Genomic DNA, 21279 nt, shown 5'->3' on the forward strand with positions numbered 1-21279 from the left:
TTCGTTTCCAAATAGTTCTCAATAAGCCGAATAGAGTTGAAACATCTACCAACATTTATTTGACATGTTAAGTACATTCTATAAATAATTCCTCCTGAACAAATGGGTATGTGTTGGTGCACTCAAGGGCAGCAATTTTTAAACATATTTATCTGACCAAGGGGAGAAAAAAAAATAACTCTTTGAGCTTGGCTTGCAGACGATAACATAATGTGAACAAAGTTTATCGCCAGGTTATATCCGAGCTGCACCAGTCAGCTACTCCCTCAACGAGTCGCCCTTTGCCCCTCATTCTACGCCCTATCAAACGCCCTTTACAGTGACGCCACAAGAGTGAAATACTGTAGTGTTTATTTTGAATCCTTTACGTCCAGTAAATTATGATTATTTTTTTTTTATCTGTACTGCTGCAAATTCTGAAATCCTTGCGAAAGTGCTTTTTAAAAAAAAATATTTCAAAGACGTGTTTGGTAAAAATACAGCTTGTAAGCGTCATGCTTTTTTCTTAAGTGTGGCGTCTGGTCTTCTTCAGAGCGACCGACCCCCTAATCCCCATTCAATCTTTTTTTTTTTTTAAATTCAGATTATACTTTCACTTACAATAACACACAAGACAAAGAGGTTAACGCATCAAAGTCCAGGCCATATAATACTTATGAGCAGTCAAGGTTATTGAGAAGTTATATATAGTTCATGATCATTTACACCAGGGGTTATCAGCCTGTGGATCGCGACCCCTTTGGGGGTCGATTGACCATTTGCCATGGGTCGCCTAAGACCATCGAAAAAATGGATTGTTATTGTCTACTTTTCTATTGCTGTATGTGTGGGGGGGGGAGGGGGGTCGCGGCAGAGTGGGGGATTGTAAAAAGGTTGAGAACCGCTGATTTACACTGTTCATTGTAAAATACTCGCTGGAGTTTCATCAATTAAAAAGTCTTTTTTTTTTCTTGGTTTATTCAGATTATAATTTCATTTACAATAACACACAAGAAAAACAGGTTAACGCAGGGGGTTCTCAACCTGTGGATCGCGACCCCCTTAGGGGTCGATTGACGATTTGCCAAGGGTCGCCTAAGACCATCGAAAATATGGATTGTTTTTGTCTATTCTTCTATTGCTGTGTGGATGGGGGTCGCCGCAGAGTGGGGGATTGTAAAAAGGGGTTCGCCGAGCTTAAAAGGTTTGAGAACCGCTGGGTTAACGCATCCACGTTGAGCAGTTCATCCATTATAAATTCATAGTCGCAGATATATGAGGGTATAATACTGTTGAGGGGTCAAAGGTTATTGAGAAGTTGTAGGCCTATATAGTTCATGATCAAATACACTGTTCCTTATAATATACTCGCTGCAGTTCATCAATTATAAAGTCATAATCGCAGATTTAGGAGCAGTAGCCGGTGGTCAAAACAGGATTAGTTTTTCATGTCCATTACAAAGAGGGAAGATCCAAAATTATTCACAGCTAATGATTTTATTAGATCGTTTAACAGCTGACAGATCAGCCTGAGGTCCTATTGATATTGTTATGATTCTCTCTCCTACTCAGCCTTCTGTAAACACTGCTAAACACAACACAACACATCAAGAGCTTGACAACAAGGCTCCAGATAATCTGGTACTTTAATAAGGGTAAAATAAAACAGCCAAAATGACACAATTGGCAACACAATCAACTGCTACAACGTTAGACTGTATATCACTGTACTAAACTCATTAACTCTACTGTCTCTTCCTGGACTCGTACGTTTCACTGGAGGACTGCACCAGGACCGACTTCATGGCCGACTAACTGTCCCGGTCTCAACGCTCTCCGGTCTTGAACTGACACTTTTCCTACACACTGTGTCTCTGGTCTGCCCAGGCTTATGATCAGATGACCATAACACGGGCGCTATTCACGTGCAAGGTTCATGCCAGTACTGTCCCTTGCCTTTCAATATAGCACGCTAAACTGTATTACTGGCCTGCGTCACATATGTCAGCTGATCACACACAGTTAACCCAATTGCGTCGCGAATAGGGTCATAACAATATGATGTTTTTATGTCCAACATATAAAGCTGGGCTAATCAACAATGTTCCTGGACAGACCGGTACGGTTTCCAGAAGTTAACTTATAGTCAACCCAAGACAGCATTGCAGTGAGCTCATAAGGAGTTTAGGGTCTAGATAAAGTCTAAGATTGGTTATTCTTCCCAGTTTGTCTAGTATGGCGATATTTTTCCACCCATCAATTTTAAAGACAAAGTCTTGTCTCATGTATGTATTATTATCGTCAACCCAAGACCGAGATAATAAATGACGGAAAAAATGACTAACTATACATTTTTAAAACCATTTAATAGTTTGGTTTATACAATTTTGAATAAAATTAAAAATCATTTTTTTTTAATCTTCAATGTTTGCTGTGCTAATTCTAGGTATATAAGTTATTAAATTAAACCATTGTATAACTTATAACAGATTTACCGCGGCCTCCTGTCGATTTACCTGGAGCACCTGGAAATCTCCTGAAATTGCAAAATATACGAAAAAGTCCTGGAAATATCCGGAAATTATTAAAACCTTTAGAAAACGCATTAGAATCTCCTGAAATGTATAGAAAAAAATTGTCATTTTGGGGTGTCATTCAATATGGAAAATGCCAATCCGATAAATAAAAACGGCATTATGCATTAACGGTAATTGTGTAATATGGTGAAAGAAGCTTCTCGCGCATCAAACTAATGAAAAAATATGGATCACCTCATGAAAATAAGGTGAATGCCTGGGCATAAGCTGTGGTCGGAACAATGTCGCCCACACATCAGTTCCTCCTTCTCCACACAGTTGATGTACCCAAAGGAATGGCAAGTGACGATACAGTCTGAAGTCAGCGGCGTCGCAGGCTCTGCCAGGGTGTAGCACTGTGTGCTGCAAACTGCCTAAGGGTCGCCTGCTTCTGATTTTCCTCAGGGTCGAGTCCCGAAGCCTTTACCATGATGGGGTATAGCAGCACGGAATTTAATATCAAATTTTAAGACACACATTTGGACACACATTTTAAGACACATTTGTAATAATAACTGCACTAAACGAAAGTGTCTTTTTAAACTTAAAAAAAAAATCATTTTAGTTTTCAACCGATCTTCATAGAGAGATAGGTATACACTCAGGAAGAGGCGCCCTAGATATCACAAAATGATGTAATCAAAACATGGCGCCGTCGCTCTGTAATGAACTCTGGTGTGATTCACGTGTAATCTATTACGTAACCATGTGAGGTCTCTTATCTTTTCTACCTGGTAACACTGCGGACACCTGATCAACTAGGTTCACCAAGGTGTGTCAAAATAAGCCAAATAAGACTGAAGCAGTGCCGGTTATCAGTTGGTTGATACACACAAGCATACAAACATACAAACATAGAAACAAACATATACACAATGAGTTTACTTTAGGTAGAACACAAGAGTATTTTCAAGTGAATCTTAGTGTTACAATGGGGTTAAGTGTCTATAACGTCTGCGCATTTTTCAAAATATTAGGTCCAATGTCGAAAGTACGCCGGAGATCTTTCTTCAAGTTAAGAAATGACAGAAGTCCTCTTTACGAAATAAAATATTAAAATTCTTCAAGTAGAAATTATGAAAAAAAAAAGAAAAGACACTATGTGGCAAGTAATAATACACTTTATTATTGAAAGTCAATAATAAATTCACAAAAGTAGACTTGACATGTAGCTTAAAACTTATTGACTGACAAGACAAACCCTGAACTATATATAGGTTTTAAAACCGTCAAGAGATTAGAGACAGGGTTACCACAGCGATTCAACCCCAAGATGCCCTGCTGGCTATTATAAAAAAAACGCAAACTTAAAATCTATGGCCATATTACAAGACCTTTTGGGGCTCACAAAGACCTTCCTTCAGGGAACAGTACCAGGAAAAAGAAGAAGAGGAAGACAGAGAAAGCGATGGGAGGACAACATAAAAGAATGGACGGCCCTGCCATTAAAAGAGGTTGGTTCCAACTAAGACAAAAGAGTGGAATGGAGAAAAACGGTCAGCGAGTCTTGCATGGTGCCCCAACGGTCCAACAGACAAAGGGATAGGTAAAGGTGAAGGAGATTGCGTAACTGCGTTCAAGATAACTTAATCTAAGTTAAATAACATAACTCTACATATGACTAGATAGTTTTAGACTAGACAACTCTACGTCGCTAAATTAAAAAAGATAACTCTTGGCGATTTCTAGCTTTAAGTAGAAATACAGATTACGAATTCTGTACAACAAGGGAAGGGGGAATTAATACAGAAATACTACTGTTTCCTAGAGCCGAATACATTTGACCAACTGTCATTAAAAGCCAGACTAAGCTATTACTTGTTCTCTCTCATTAAAAGACTGTTTTAGTAGTAGCTAGTATTTTACTATCTCATTAAAAGCCGGGCCATTAGAAGCTAATATTTTACTATTTCATTAATAGCCGGATTATTAGAAGCTAATATTTACAACGTCATTAAAAGCCGGTACGTTAGAAGCTAATATGTACTATGTCATTAAAAGCCGGGTTTTTTTCGAAGCCAGTATTTCACTATCTCATTAAAAGCAGGGTCATTAGATGCTAGTATTTACAATGTCATTAAAAGCTGAGTCGTTAGAAGCTAACATTTTACTATTTCATTAATAGCCTGGTTATTAGAAGCTAGTAAATACTATTTCATTATAACCCGGGTCATTAGAAGCTAGTATTTACTATGTCATTAAAAGCCGGGTCATTAGAAGCTAGTATATACAATGTCATTAAAAGCTGGGTGGTTAGAAGCTAGTATTTACTATGTCATTAAAACCCAGATCATTAGAAGATAGTATATACAATGTCATTAAAAGCTGGGTCGTTAGAAGCTAGTATTTACTATGTCATTAAAAGCCGGTTTTTTCGAAGCCAGTATTTCACTATCGTATTAAAAGCTGGGTCATTAGATGCTAGTATTTACTATCTTATTTAAAGCCGGGTCATTAGATGCTAGTATTTACAATGTCATTAAAAGCCGGGTCATTAGAAGCTAACATTTTACTATTTCATTAATAGACTGGTTATAAGAAGCTAGTAAATACTATTTCATTATAACCCGGGTCATTAGAAGCTAGTATTTACTATCTCATTAAAAGCCGGGTCATTAGAAGCTAGTATATACAATGTCATTAAAAGCTGGGTGGTTAGAAGCTAGTATTTACTATGTCATTAAAACCCAGATCATTAGAAGCTAGTATATACAATGTCATTAAAAGCTGGGTCGTTAGAAGCTAGTATTTACTATGTCATTAAAAGCCGGTTTTTTCGAAGCCAGTATTTCACTATCGTATTAAAAGCTGGGTCATTAGAAGCTAGTATTTACTATCTTATTTAAAGCCGGATCATTAGATGCTAGTATTTACAATGTCATTATAACCCGGGTCATTAGAAGCTAACATTTTACTATTTCATTAATAGCCTGGTTATAAGAAGCTAGTAAATACTATTTCATTATAACCCGGGTCATTAGAAGCTAGTATTTACTATCTCATTAAAAGCTGGATCGTTAGAAGCTAGTATTTACTATGTCATTAAAACCCAGATCATTAGAAGCTAGTATATACAATGTCATTAAAAGCTGGGTCGTTAGAAGCTAGTATTTACTATGTCATTAAAAGCCGTTTTTTTCGAAGCCAGTATTTCACTATCGTATTAAAAGCCGGGTCATTAAAAGCTAGTATTTAATATCTTATTTAAAGCCGGATCATTAGATGCTAGTATTTACAATATCATTAAAAGCCGGGTCATTAGAAGCTAATATTTTAATATTTCATTAATAGCCTGGTTATAATAAGCTAGTATATACTATTTCATTAAAACCCGGGTCATTAGAAGCTAGTATTTACTATGTCATTAAAAGCCGGGGTTTTTCGAAGCCAGTATTTCACTATCTCATTACAAGCCGGGTTATTAGAAGCTAGTTTTTACTATCTCATTAAAAGCCGGGTCATTTGAAGCTAGTTTTTACTATCTTATTAAAAGCCGGGTCATTAGAAGCAAGTATTTACTATCTTATTAAAAGCCGGGTCATTAGAAGCTAGTATTTCACTATCTCATTAAATGCCGGGTTTTTCGAAGCTATTATTTACTATCTCATTAAAAGCAGGGTCATTAGATGCTAGTATTTCACTATCTCATTAAATGCCGGGTTTTTCGAAGCTATTATTTACTATCTCATTAAAAGCAGGGTCATTAGAAGCTAGTATTTCACTATCTCATTAAATGCCGGGTTTTTCGAAGCTATTATTTACTATCTCATTAAAAGCAGGGTCATTAGAAGCTAGTATTTCACTATCTCATTAAATGCCGGGTTTTTCGAAGCTATTATTTACTATCTCATTAAAAGCAGGGTCATTAGATGCTAGTATTGTTCTCTACAAAGCTTTGAGAAGTGGGTGGTGTGTGTGTGGGGGGTGGGAGGCATGAATACAACAGGTAAGCTCAACACTTGACTTACACACACACGCGCTTAGTGCTACCTTTCATGTATTCCAGTCGTTATTCTGACGGTGCTCTAAGGTGCTCAAGATATTACCTATATCGATAACGAAAAAGGTTATTCGCCATTTAGCTGACCTAGTCTGACGTTTGACCTTCCAGATCTCGCCATTGTGGAATTGGGTCCACGGGTCGCGAACGCAAGAGAACTAGATCTATTATCAAATAGTCCATCACCGTTCCACTATAAGGCATTTGGGTGTTGCCCCAGTAAATCTGGGGCGGTTTTTTTTTTTTGGAACCCAGCAACTTACCTTTGACCATGTTGTGTACAACCTTAACACTCAGGCTTTCATGTGTAGCCCCGCGAGACCAATTAGGCCCTAATCACGGAACTACTTTTTTCGGCTGATGTAGACAATATGCGATCTAAGAACTTGAGCCAACGCCTGGAAATCATTACGACACTATTGTAAGGGACTTGATGCCTTCAGAAGTGGGTTACTAAAAATAGATTGCCCGACGGTATTAAAAAAAATACACATATATAATAATTCAGAAAATGCACTTAGCGATTTGGATCTTAGCAGACGATGTGCCAGGAACCACAACTCCTGGGAATCGCTCTGTGATAACGCCTGCAGACGTGGTTATGACTGAAGTTCAATGTCAGGTAGATTGGGCACCCTGGCGTATGCACGACTCAAAATAACAGAAAATATATGGGGTGCCCGGGTGTAGGGAGCAGCCGAGATAAGGCTATTCAACCATGAAAACTGCTATAGCAGACGTGCGTGGGTTATCTCCCTCGACTTCTGCAATTCGAATCTTCCGTTCGGGAAACTTTAGTTTATGTCTTTTCGAGTTTTATGGGCGCTGAGCAGGAGGGGCGAAGGGGGGCTCGAGGGCGGAGAGCTCAAGGTGGGTGATTTATGACAATATGTTTTTTTGATCGTAGTAGCTGAGTACATATGGTAAATCTCACCGGATTTGCAGATTATAAAGTGTGAATATTTCAATAATCTTTAAACAGGTCGTTGTTCAAACGTGACAACGGGATTGAGCGTACAATACGATTTCGATACTCAGACAATGACTACATGTTTACACACATCAAACACAGCGCCCTTACGCCCTTGTCTTGTACCCCCTTGTCCTTTTTTTTTTTTTATTTTTTTTTTTTTGGGGGGGGGGGGGACCACCAGCAACCGTCAAGAGACGATAGATAAGCCATGTTTGCTACTTGGCGTGAACAGCCCGACACCTTGGAGCTGTCGAACAGGGCTGTAGTTGCTTCCCGAGTTAGCAGAGAGAGAAGGGGCTGGGCAGACGGGGAACCATAATGATACCATTTTGTACCTGAAGTGGATAATTTAAGTCGTTTTAATGTGATTCATGGCTGACTAGTAAACCGGTGGTAGATGTGTGTGTGTGTGAGAGAGAGAGTCTATGTGTGTGTGTGAGTGTGTGTCTGTGTGTGTGCGTGTGTAAATGTATGTGTGTGATATTAGTATATTTTATAGAGATGTACAGACATTTTGCTACGTACGCTACAGCTCTATCTTTCAGTACATTTAATAAACGAATTTATAAAAATATGCAAGATCTTGTTTACCACTAAAGCATAAAACTTGAAAAAAAAATAGACCATTGTGACATACTCCTATTTCTGAATGACAAACATATATAATTATAATTAACTAGGAATTTTCACACACAAATTTAATCTTAGTTATCAGATCTTTGTTTACATTCTGATTTTTTATTTTAAAATTTCATTTACGTTCATTAAGTAATACGATTCAGTAAGAGGAAAAGTAGAGAAAGGGATACGAAGAAAGGTGTTAACACTATAATGGAAACTAAAGAAAAACGTAATATTGGATTTTTAAGATTAAGTAGGCAAAAAGATAATGCCAATGACGTCATAGTGAAAGATGGCAGTTGCCAAGTAAATAATAAAAACACAAAAATATTTTCAAAAATACTTTAAAAAACATAAAAACAAAGCCTATATCAATCAAGCTTACATGTATTAATTAGTTGGATCAACCATGTAATTAAAATTGTAGTAGATCTAGACTGACAAAAAAAAATATTTATAAAACTAAAAAAAATAAATGATGGAAATGACCTGAATTCGAATTCATGGCTCAAAGCCTTCTCAAGCCAACACGGTAACCACTCTACTAGTGGAGAGCTTATGAACATGAAAGATTGTATTATGTATTGTTTCTATAGACTTGACCTATTTGTTCAGGTTTGTGTTCACTAAGACTCTGACGATGACCTATAAAGTGGACTAAATTTAGCTTATAACACCACTACAGTCAATTACTATTTCTTTCCCTTGTTCAAGATACCAAATAAATAATTTATTACCAATAGTTAATTAACTAATTGGTTTTAAAATTTTTTATTGATTCTTTTGAGGTTAGGTCTGTTTGTTTGTTTGTTTTACATGTTTCGGATGTTCCTTCAGAGTTGAAGATAGTTTACTTCCTAGTCCAAACCTCCCGCAGGACGACAGGGGATGGGAGTGGGCAGGATTTGAACCCTCGACCGTCGATCAATCCGAACGACAGTCCAGCGCATTGTGCAAAGTTTCAGCTTGATCCAAGATTAGGTTTGGAAGAATTACTTGACTGGCTCTCAAAAACAAATTCCATTTTGTTTTATTTATTAATCAAAATTTCAAACACATTACACACTATTCCGATATACAACATATACATAAATCAGGGGTCATTAAATCCGAACATTAGAGATAACATCAATAGTGATTTATAGATAATAATTTATTAATATATCGATGTCCTCGCTAGTATAGTGGTAAGTATCCCCGCCTGTCACGCGGGAGACCGGGGTTCGATTCCCCGCCGGGGAGGTTGTTTTTTTTAAGGGTTATTGACAAACAATATTAATATTATGTAGATCATATAAGAACTAATAATTACGATATTTCACATTAATAAAGATAGATTTTAGATTTATTTTGTAAACAGACGGTATAAACAAATTAATGTGTAAAATAACTTTTTCATCTGCTTAGCTCCTATATCATTTCAATATCCTAAGGTTCGCCGATGACGAACCTGTTCTCTGGTTAGCTTGGGTCTGCCCAATTTTCTCTTTCCTTGCAGATCAAGTGCCTGGCTTGCTACATTCGTAGCTGGCTTTCGCAGAGTGTGTCCTATCCAGTGGGATAGCTAGGGTCGGTGAAGGAGATGGAGAAATTGAAAAATCCCTTCGTACACCCACTTGAGAGGGGCCCCAAAATGAGTGTTTTTTACATTAAAAAATAAATATTACGCATAATGCAGGGCCCCCAAAGAGGTCAAGCCCCGGGCCCCAAACGATTGAAAATTCCTGGCTACGCCCCTTGTCCTACCATCTCTTGAAGAGCTTTTTCATGAAAGACGCCTTTCAAAAACACTCACGATTCTTAAGGACAACCTGCACCCATTAAACCACTGTTACATCAGATCTGAACGAAGTGGTCGTCTCCTTTCCATTAGGACTAAAACAGAAAGGTTTAAAAACTCGTTTATCCCACTTTTGGTCAGAGTGCTACAAAATCAGCTGTCGTCATCGAGAAATACATAGAAGTCTAATTCATAAAGCGCTGATTGTGAATGTGTATGTGTTTTCGTGTGTGAATGTTGTCCGAATTTTTCATCTATATCGTTATTGTTACAGTAGTTTCGCTGATGTTGTCAACTGTAGTCAAATTGAATTTCCATTTGATTGGATCAATAAATTTATCTTATCTTATCTTATCCAGCTCCGCCTTAGCTCTTTTAGCTCTTTTTTTTTTGCTTCTCCCCCCCCCCCCACACACAAGTTGACAGTAGATATCCTTTGGGGCCGCCTTATTCCGGTACATTAAACTGTTTGTGAAGTTTGGGAGCATAAAAGAGCCAACTTAAGTTAAAGATTCGTATATTGTTCTGTTGAAACAGCGCTTTGAAGTCCCATGTAGTTTGAAGAGTGATCAAGAACAAAAACCGAGTTTTATTAATGCGATTTCCTTAGCTCGCATAGAAGAGAGCACCCGGTTGCACGCAGCCTCAGAACGAGACAGCTCACAACGTCCGCGGGATACACATTTGAGACCAAAAGAAAATCCGCTGCCGAGGAGAGACGCATACGGCGAAAAGAAAATCGTAATTGACCACCTGCGAACAATAGTTATGCCTGCACTGATGTAGCAAAATATGTAGGTCACAGCTTAGGCCTGCGTAGCCAAGGGAAATACTGAATTCCCCATTGATCTTCGGACTCGAAGACAAGACTTATCATTATTATTGAATACCCCCATGGTCACTTCAGATATTCTTTGACAGAAGACAGAAATTAGGGAATACAATTCGCAAAGCTTCCTCCATATTTAGGTGTTTTATTTTTGCTACATCTTCATCTGTCAGGATTCGCACAATTACGCAGAATAGAAACAAAATTCTCGTGTGTTAGAGGGAGGGGTGATTGTGGGGTACTAGGATGAAGCAGGTACAGTAGAGGTGATACTATCTTGACCGCCCGCAGAGAGTAATGACTATCGGGTACTTATCACAATGGTGCTATCGGGAGTCTCGCCAGTCCGCTAAGCCACCGTGGCATACCGCGAGCAGTACGTCTGCTGGCTTGTGAACCAGCTACCTGGCCAAAGTGTTACAGTGGCAAGAACGTAGCGTGCCGCTCTCGTAAAGTTTGTCAATGGCCTGGAGCCGTAATTGTTAGCGAACCGTCGTCAGGCTACGGAGAAAGCAAACGGGCTATTTACCAAACTAGCAGAAGGGGCCCCCGGTGTGATGCCAGCGGTCATGGGCCATTCACTCTCCATATCCCTTGACAGTTTGAAAGCGCAAGAGGAGCGCTAAATGTCTGATTAGCTTAGAGTCGAAGAGTACTATTGAAAGATGTCTTCAAATGTACTATACAATGCCAGAAGAGCGCTCAACTATGAACTGATATTAAAGAAAATCGACGTATATTTTCGTGGAAATTGATTACAAATTTTAATTTTAAAGCTAATGAATAAATAGAAGAAATTGATAGATGGATGGAATGGTCGATGGGTAAAAGATTGAATGAATTGATGGATGGAGGGATGGATAAGCGGCGAATTAATGAAGAATTGAATGGATAGTTAGACAGAAGGACCGAAGAATAAATGGATTAATTTATTGATGAATCATTCATTGGTGAATCAGTAAATGGATGAATAAATACGCGGATTTGTGAATTCAAGAAAGGATGGAAGGATGGATAGTCAGAATGATGGATTGATAGATGGATGAATAAATGGATGGATGGGAATGATGGATGTAGTGAATCATCAAATGATTAATGGTGAACTGTGATTAGTCTGACAATTTAGTGATCTGTGGTGAATCTGCCAAATAGTGAACGAGGGTGAATCTGAAAATTAGGGAATTGTGGTGAATCTGACAATTAGTGAACTATAGTGGATCTTACAATTAGTGAATTGTAGTGAATCTGACAATTGGTGAACTATGACGAATCTGACAATTAGTGAACTATGGTGGATCTTACAATTAGTGCATTGTAGTGAATCTGACAATTGGTGAACTATGGTGAATCTGACAATTAGTGAATTGTAGTAAATCTGACAATTGGTGAACTATGGCGAATCTGACAATTAGTGAACTATGGTGGATCTTACAATTAGTGAACTCTGATACATTTTAATATAGTTGAATACGATGTATCTGACAAATAGTGAAATACGATGTTTCTGACAAATAGTGAACTCTGACGAATGAATGATGATTCTAACTCTCATCACAAATGTTTCCCTACACCACGACGTCCACTCTGTTTACACGAGTTCGGATCCCTCCAACAAATGACCCCAACTTGACTTCACCAAGATAAAGCTGAAAAAAAACAGAAAATCACTTGTGTTTGTATAGCTGGGTTTGGAAAGCCCTTACAAACTCCTTCGCGCCCCCTTCTTTTGTTTTGTCTTCTTCCGAACTGACAATTTATTGCAACCAGATCAAAGCCCCAAGCCCAGCTATCAGCTGCTACTTGAGCCCGATCTAATCCTATGGACAGATAATACGTGAAGGAGAACCGTTTTTTTTTTTACTGTATAGTACTTCAGTAACGAAGACGCCCTTGAATTATACTAGTCAAAACGCCCCCCCCTCCCTTTCAGTCACAACGCCCCCCCCCCCTCTTCCAGTCACAGTACCCTTCCCCCCCCTTCTCTAAATTTCGTTCCCAATCGAATTATCTTCTCCTCGACTGTCCCCACCCTCGTCATAAAACTACATTTTTTGTTTTGTCCTACAGAGTGGGCTTATAGGAGAGCATCCATTTATGACGACCACGCCGTTGGCGATGCGTGTGTGTAAGCATTTAGGAACATCTGAATAAGTATGCTTACAGGAAATGAACAAAGTGTCCCCACCTAAAAATGAAGTCATTGTCAAATCAATATAAAGTATTATAGACCATTATTTAGACAATACTACAAGATGCGGTAAATTTTCATACCATATTGGTAGATGCATTGTTTTCAAAACAATAGCGAAAATAAACAAACGAAAATAGTCGTGTAAATAGAATCCAGGTTTGTGAATAAATAAACACTAAAACCAAAGTGTGTGTATGTGTGTTTAAGTTGTAAAACAATGGCGACAACTTTTGTTGTAAGACACGCGAATGCAATATTGTTACTCTGTCGTTCAATGTCTTGATTTCATTTGATAGGTCGAAGTGTCTTGGTCTAATAATTTGAAGACTTATGTCACGAGACGGAATACTCATAGACGCCAGAAGACATGTCTGGATAAGACACATATAAAGAGACACCCCGTGAGACAGAAATTGTATGAGAAAGATTAAACAATTCGTAAGAGACAGGTAAGACAGTTAGTACGAGACAGGTAAGGCAGTAAATAGAGACAGGCGACACATCAAATAGAGACAGGTGAGACAGCGTATATAGAAAGCTGGGGCAGCAAAGGAAGACATCTGAGAGCTAACGAAGACAGCTGAGACAGCAAATGAAGACAGGTGAGACAGCGTATAGAGACAAGTAAGAAACAAAATATATGAAATAGGTGAGACTTTATATAGTAAGAAATTGGTGAGACTTTATATAGTAAGAAATGGGTGAGACATTATATAGTAAGAAATTGACTTTATATAGTAAGAAATTGGTGAGACTTTATATAGTAAGAAATGGGTGAGACATTATATAGTAAGAAATTGACTTTATATAGTAAGAAATTGGTGAGACAATCTATAATAAGAAATAGGTGAGACAGGTGTTCACTTACTTGCGGTCACACCTGCAGTGTGAGATGGTGTGTAGCCTGTAATTAAACATCCCGTACTTCCACGAGAGCCTTGGAATGACCAGAGGGCAAAGGTCGTGTCGGCGGCAGCACTTGTCCAGTTCAACATGGTGGCCCAGGTCGTGCTTGTTCTCTGCAATATCACCATCGCCGCACCTGAGAATCGAACCCATACCTTTCATTATCATCTTTTGTCGTATCGGTATAGGCCATTGAAAAATGTTAAAACTATTCAAACTTCCTGCAAGTATTCTGTCTGCAGAGGGGAATCGAATCCTAATTTTGTTTGTCCGATACCAGCTTCCCCCAATGTAAAGATTATGTTGACGATTCGATGATGCCAGAGGCGTAGCTAGGGGAGGGAAGGGAGGGAGGGGGAGAATTTGAAAATCCCCCCCCCCCCGGGAGTGTTTTTTTTACATTAAATATTACGCAAAATGCAGGGGACCCTAAAAAAGTTCAAGCCCCCGGGCCCCCGACTGATGGCGAATTCTTAGCTACGCCCCTGAATGATGCACTACTTCCCAAAAGGACAACAGTACCCATTTCAGATCTTGCGATCTATAGGGCAGGCGATGTAAAGGTGATCTATGGCCGACAGTGGCCAGCACAACGACCAACCGCCTTTACTTTCCCCAACCAAGGTAAGGTACCCTTTAGAGCTGGGTGGACTCAGAGGCGCCCAAAATTAAAAATGCTACTCTTCACCTAGATTCGAATCAGGGGCATCTCGGTTCTGAAGATAAACACTGTACTACTAAGCATTCCCGCTTCATCCCAGGGGACAATGCATTGGGTCAAGTGTCTTTTGATAAAAGCAATGGGTTATGGGAAAAAATTACATAATAGTTATGTACAATTATGGTGGGCTTTGGCCAGTGGGGCCATATAAAATGGACGACACGCATATAGCAGGCCACCTCATTGAAAAAAAGAATGAGTCACGGCCCAATGGGATCGATCGATCCCAAAACGCTTCATTGCGCAATATCGTCAGATCGGATTGCACTACGTTACGGGCCGGATAGGGCCCACGGGCTGTACTTTGCGCACCACTGAATTAAAAATGAATTTCCATGTATTTGAACCAATCAAACTATCTTATCTTATCGTGTCTTATGCATTATACTATAACCTTTCTCATTTAATTTGAGAACAACTTTGATCCAAAGTGAAAACATTTTGCGAAATTCATTAACAAAAGCTCGACCTTAAAAAAATAATCTCTAACTCTTCCAATAGTTTTGTTCAAAAGGTCAAGGTAACAGACGTAAGATGATTAGCTTCAAGTTTGTTTTCCCTTTTCACAGATATTTTGTGAATGAAATAATACTTCGGGCTCTACAAGGGGAAATGATTAATTAATAAGTTTATTCTTCATAGTAGGCTACCACAGTGAAATGCTTAGAAACCTCAGAATTTGCGCTATTCAATTTTAGCTTTATCATCATAGGAATCCTTGAGCCTTAGGACCCCCTTTTTTTTTTTTGGCTTTACATGCCTTTTATATGGGATTTTTATTTCTAAGTTCTCATTCTTTATAGACCGATTTGCTTGATTTCAATGACATCAAATACCATTAAAATAAATTTTGAATATTTACATTATTTATAATAAACCTTATGTACTTAGATCGGGTGGGAAAAGTTTGAATATTTGAGACGCGTTCATTTAGGCTAAGATGATAGGTTACGTCACGGAATTTTTGGGGTTCCAATAGATGAAAAGGGAGAGGCATACTTCATTGTTCACGATGACATCCGATGACAGATCGGGGGGCTGAACACAGGCAACTAGTGTGTAGTAGACTTACTGTGTTGTTTGCGTCTAGTTGTGTGTCTTAGTTGGAGGAGAGGGGGTGGGGGTGGAGACGTGCTAGCCAGTAAAGCTAAAATAGGGCCTGAAGTGAAAGGAATGTTTAGTAGAGAGAAGAGCTGATTGGACTGCATAAAGCAGGGGTTCTCAGCCTGTGGATCGCGACCCCCTTGGGGGGGGGGGTCGATTGACCATTGGCCAGGGGTCGCCTAAAACCATCGAAAATATGGATTGTTATTGTCTACTCTTCTATTGCTGTATGTATGTGTGTGTGTGGGGGGGGGTCGCGGCAGAGTGGGGGGATTGTTAAAAAGGGGTCGCCGAACTTAAAAAGGTTGAGAACCACTGACATAAAGGAAGAGACAGACTTGCCTCCTGACACAGTTCTGAAGCTGGATTCTGGCCGAAAATATGATCACAGAACCCAACTAGGGGACGCGAGTGGAGAGGTGGGCGGGGGTACAGCGAGGCCAATCGTTAGAGAAGGCCTGAACACTGACCTGTGACGTCACAACTTGTGGGCAGTTTAGACTCGTACAGATGAAAGCTTGGTGGAAACATAACTTTAACATTAATTTTTTTTTTTTTTTTAAGAAATTACGAAAAAATTGAAAAGCACTTTTTAGGCTAGACGCAAAGAGGTCATATGTCCATATCATTAGCTTCTTTTCTATGCTCATAATGATTATGTAGACGTGAATTTACAGGTTTTCTTGAGAGTTCTTATTGTTACGTATCTCTCTCCTACTCAGGCTCCCTTCAAACTGCTGCACACGACACAAGGAACCTAAAGAACCTCACAACTCAGGGCTCCAAAGTATCAGTCAGTTTAATTTCAAATACATCGCAATTTGACAACAACATTAACACTGTCTTTACAAAAACCTAGTCTCTGCTCCGCACTGACTTCACACACCGTGCTGGTTCTCGCCTCGTACTGGTCACATTGCGAGGTAACGTGAAGTGAAGTCTTTCTGACACACTCGCTCTTATATAGTGTCTCTACTGGCCTCGAACCTTCTTGACCACTCCAGTTGATCACTTTCGCCGTGACTTGCGTGCGTAATATTTACGACACTGGTCCTTGCCGAACTGGCGTGTACTGTCACTGGTCTCGGTTGACCGCTCGTCCTGCGCTGGACTGTGGCGATTCGGGTAGGCTAAAAACACACAGCACTACCCCCATCTGTGTAACCACCAGGTTTACAACTAAATGGACCTCATTCACCAATCGTAAACAAACAACATTTAGCCACATGGTGCTCTATCTCTTCTATATAATTTACGATCTCATGTTTAATTCATGATGGTTGTCACGTGACAGTTTGTTTCGTTGTTTTATCAATAAGATCACGTGACTAAATGTTGTTTGTTTACGATTGGTGAATGAGGTCCATTGTATTGAGTTTAGTTATTGTATTAATTCTAATCAAACATTACCAACAAGAACGAAATAAAAGACTACTGATTGCTTTAAAACCTCAGCTATCTAATTCGCGAAATTGGGCCAAGTTCAGTTTACAATATGTAAAAAACACTTCTTGCTCTAAAGAAGTATCAAAGTAGTCTTCCGTTATTTGTTTCCTAGTTTTTCCGCGTAAAGTTTTTAATCAGCAGTCATGTCACTAAAGAAATTCCCTATTATCACTAAGTTATTGAATAACTTCACTGTAAATGCAGGCTTATCACTAATGGAGTCCACCAAACAGCGCAGTGTCATCTACAAAACTTCCGGTCCATGAGTGCAGGAAAAATAAAAATAAAACTATGGCTACAAAAAAAAAATCTATAGAGAACTTACTGAGTAGAGCTGAGAAAATTAATGTACCAGCAAATACAAATAAATAAAAATGGCCAAAACTGAAAATAGGTTTGCATGAGTTGATTAGGCCTGGAGTAGGTATTATGTAAAGTTACAGAATTGATTATGTTAAGGTATATATTTGCTCTCTCAAAGTAAAGTTCCCCTTTCAGACCTTGTGGTCTATAGGGCAGATGATGTAAAGGTCATCTGTTTCTGTGGCCTACGGTTAACAAGGGTGTCATGTGGCCAGCACAACGACCATTAGGTTTTTATTTTTCCCTAACTAATGTCAGGTACCCACTAGAGCTGGGTGAACTCAAAGGCGCCCGAGGATCCCGAAATTAAAAATCCCAGTCTTCATCATGATTCGAACCCCGGTCCCCGGTTCGGAAGTCAAGCGCTTTACCGCTCAGCCACCGCGCCTTTCTCATAGAAACGAGCTTAATACATCTAACTATAGATATTACCCTACAATAAAACGATTGCTTACCATTTTGTTCCCGGAAATATCATCCATCCTGTCAACAAATCCCTTTTCGGCCTTGACCTTGATGTCATCTCGCCTGTCGTGTCGGGACCAGATGTTGCATTTATGGGGTGAGTGGCCTCTGCATCATGGGATTGGAATGAGACGTCAGATCCGGGAAGCGTTTCACTGTCTGTAGTCGAGTGCGCTGTCTTAAGTCTGCTTTCAATGGGATCCGTTGCTCTAGACACATGATCATTGGGTAATAGTCCGTTTAAAGTCTGTTGCGATGCATTCTGGGATGATAATGTGGAAAAGGAAGACATCAACGATATGTTTGATATGGATGAATTAGAAGATAATATCGACGAATTCGAAGTTGATTCTTGGGAATCCGATGTCGGTGCTGATGAATTGGAAGATGAAATCGATGTATCCGAAATTGGTTCTGGATAAATAAATCTCGATGTCGATAAATTGGTAGATAATGTTGATAGATTTGAAGTGGATTGGTTGGAATCTAATGTCGGTGTTGATGAATTAGAAGATAATATTGATGGATTTGAAGTGGATTCGTGTGAATCTAATGTCTGTGTTGATAAATTAGTAGACAATGTTGATAGATTTGAAGTTGTTTTGTGGGAATCTAATGTCGGTGTTGATGAATTAGAAGACAATATCGATGATGATGTTGATGAATGAGAAACTGACGACGATAAAGAAGCAGCAGTCAACGAAGTTTCGTTAATCCACATCTGGTTCTCTGCCACATTAGCAGACGACAGCTTAGTGTCATTGTTCCAATCAAGTCTGTCTGCTGGCGAAGACGTCCATACTCGGGAGTCTACAGATGTCACCTCTTCAAATGAGGGATCCGTCAAAGCAGACGTCGCGTTGATCATGGAGGCACCGGCGCCATTCGACAACTCGTGATGCTGTGGGTGAGGGTGATGATGCCGTCGTCGATGCTGCCTTTTCCCAAACAGCTTTCTTACGCGGGACTCGTCCAGGTGCAGCCTCAAAGACTCTTGCTCCAAGGCTTCAGAGTTCTCTACGAGCAGATTCAGCGCCTCGAGGCGGCTCTGCGCCTCTTGGTAATATTTATTGCAGTCACTAGCTAGTCTTTTTATACGAAGATAACGAAGGAATGAGGACAGAAATGTGCTGTTGGACACAGCGCCAAGCTTGGCTGTTAGTTTTTGCTTCTGCCATTTAAGATCAAGGTTTTGGGACGTCTTTTGTGGATGCGGTCTGTCAGTGGGATGTTTGTCATGAGAGTACAAAGTAGAGAAGTTTCGTATTCCCATGTAAACATCCATCACTTCCGACTCGCTCCGAAGTTTGATTTCCGGTTGAACTCGTTCGAAGTCGGTCGTGAAGGAAGCTACGTCGATAGACGATGCCAGCACGTTACAGTCCTCGATCAGCCCGTGGCGTGACACGGTCTCGACCAATAGCTGCCCGTCCGTGGCACGGCTGAAAACAACGCCGTTGGCCGAGGGGACGTCTGCTAGCGATACCTCCATTACCAACTTGTTTTTGTAGGCTATGCGGACTTCTCGAAGGCCTTCTTTGGAAATGGACAGAATGACGTAATTGGCAGTCTTGCCGCTGGCCAACAGAAGCAATAAAATTAGAATCGAAATTAAGAAGTTGAAGCTGACCATGAGAAATGTCATTGTTTTATTTTTGGAGTGACACAAGGGAAGCAACTCATTGAATACATATAGTATTTCAAAAACGAGTTTGTTTTAATTAGCCCACACTGTAAACATTTATCTAGGAATTAATTTTAAATATTTTTCTAGATTTAAATTGATAATTTTAGTTGTTACACTGTTTCTTCTTTAAAAAAATATTTACAAACAGCAATACATCTATATATTAAAGGTTGAGATCTCTTTCGTAATGTCTAAGTTAGATTTTTTAATGGATGACTCCATAGCACGCGATAATGTTTGATAATGCCTATCATATATTAATATCGAAAACACAATTTTGTGTCTGCATTTTAATGTGTTTCAGCCTATGGTGCCCTGTTACATAATCAACAGACTTCTCGGTGCCCTGGCACAAAATCAGCAGACTTCTTGATGCCCTGGTACATTACAGGCTTAATAGACTCAGCAGGGGCGTGCCTCAACTGTCAACACTGGAGTTTGGGTGACACCTGACTCTCGTCTGGACACGTTGTGAAATACTGTGACATTTCTTTTTTTAATATGTCGTTTTTTTCCAAATAGGTGACAGTCCAATCACGTGACATATATTGTGTATGCCTCTTTTCCGCGGGCGGTCTTTCACGGCGCTAGCTTTCTGGGGAGAGAGAGAGAAAGAAGGAAATAAAATCAGGTTGACTTTTTTTCAAGATTGGGTTCTTATGAGGACACGTGTGTGGAGGGGGGGGGGCGTTCATTTGTAGGCCTTTGCAGAGGTACTTGAGGTGACTTACCAAACAGATTAAAGCAGAAATACAAACATTAGCAACAAACTATTGGCTACAAACAGACTTGCTTATTGGGGACGCTAAAGACCACGGTAGTGAGGATCGGTCTGTTGAAGAGCCATCTGTTGGCATTCGAAGAAAAGTCATTCAACATAACGTCATAACAACATTGACAACAGGCTTATCAACCTTTTCAACCAAACACGTGCTCAAAGAAGACAGTTCTAGTACCTCGCGAGTATGAGGTGGTTGAGGGATAATGCGTCTTGGCTTCAGAACTTAGAGGGTATGACATTCGAATCTAATCTAGCCTAATGGCTACCTGGAAATTGTTGAGGAGATTAAATACTATTGGTCGTGAACTGGTGACAACAGAAACAAATGAGCATCGTTTGACCCCCCCCCCTCTAAATTTACTACCACATTAGAAAGGTCAGGGCTAGGGTCAAGGTAAGGGTTTAATTAATGATGCGTAGCATGACAACCGTCTTACTCCATCACAGCTTTTAACCATTAAACCAGCCGCTTCATTGGCGAAAGGATAGACCTTGGTACTATGGTTCCAGTTCAACGACATATCTGTACTGTTTATCGCCCCTCCCAATCATGGACCGGTCGCAGTACTTTATACACCTGACATTAAAACTTGGAACCTCAGTGGCGGAGTGGTAAAACGCTTGGCTTCCGAAGCGAGAGGTCCCGGGTTCGAATCCTTGTTTACTGGGTAGTTTTAATTTTTGGGGTCTTTAGGGTGCGTCTGAGTCTGAGTCCACCCAACTCCAATAGGTACCTGCCATTAGTAAAGGCGGTGGATCTTTAAATCATCTGCCCCATAGATCGCAGGGTCTGAATGGGTAACTATACTCACATTACAATGTAAATATTAACATTGTTATATATGCTATTTATTCTA

The 21279-nt window shown here is 39.6% G+C and overlaps 1 protein-coding gene and 1 non-coding gene across 2 annotated transcripts in view; one reads left to right on the forward strand and one right to left on the reverse strand.

Annotated features, from left to right (window-relative positions):
* LOC129922168 (uncharacterized) overlaps positions 1-20232 on the reverse strand; it is a 69490-nt gene extending 49258 nt beyond the window's left edge. Inside the window, exons 1-2 of the mRNA XM_056007049.1 lie at positions 17945-20232; positions 13818-13991 (exon numbers count right to left, since the gene is read on the reverse strand). Coding sequence (XP_055863024.1) covers positions 13818-13991; positions 17945-19599 — 1829 coding nt within the window. The 5' untranslated portion in view covers positions 19600-20232. The remainder of the gene's footprint in view (positions 1-13817; positions 13992-17944) is intronic.
* Trnad-guc (transfer RNA aspartic acid (anticodon GUC)) lies at positions 9320-9391 on the forward strand. The gene has a single exon. It is a non-coding gene; the product is annotated as a tRNA-Asp (tRNA).
* Positions 20233-21279: the final 1047 nt, after the last annotated feature.

The sequence above is a fragment of the Biomphalaria glabrata genome, chromosome 12, assembly GCF_947242115.1.
Source record: "Biomphalaria glabrata chromosome 12, xgBioGlab47.1, whole genome shotgun sequence".
Classification (NCBI taxonomy): Eukaryota; Metazoa; Mollusca; class Gastropoda; family Planorbidae; genus Biomphalaria; species Biomphalaria glabrata.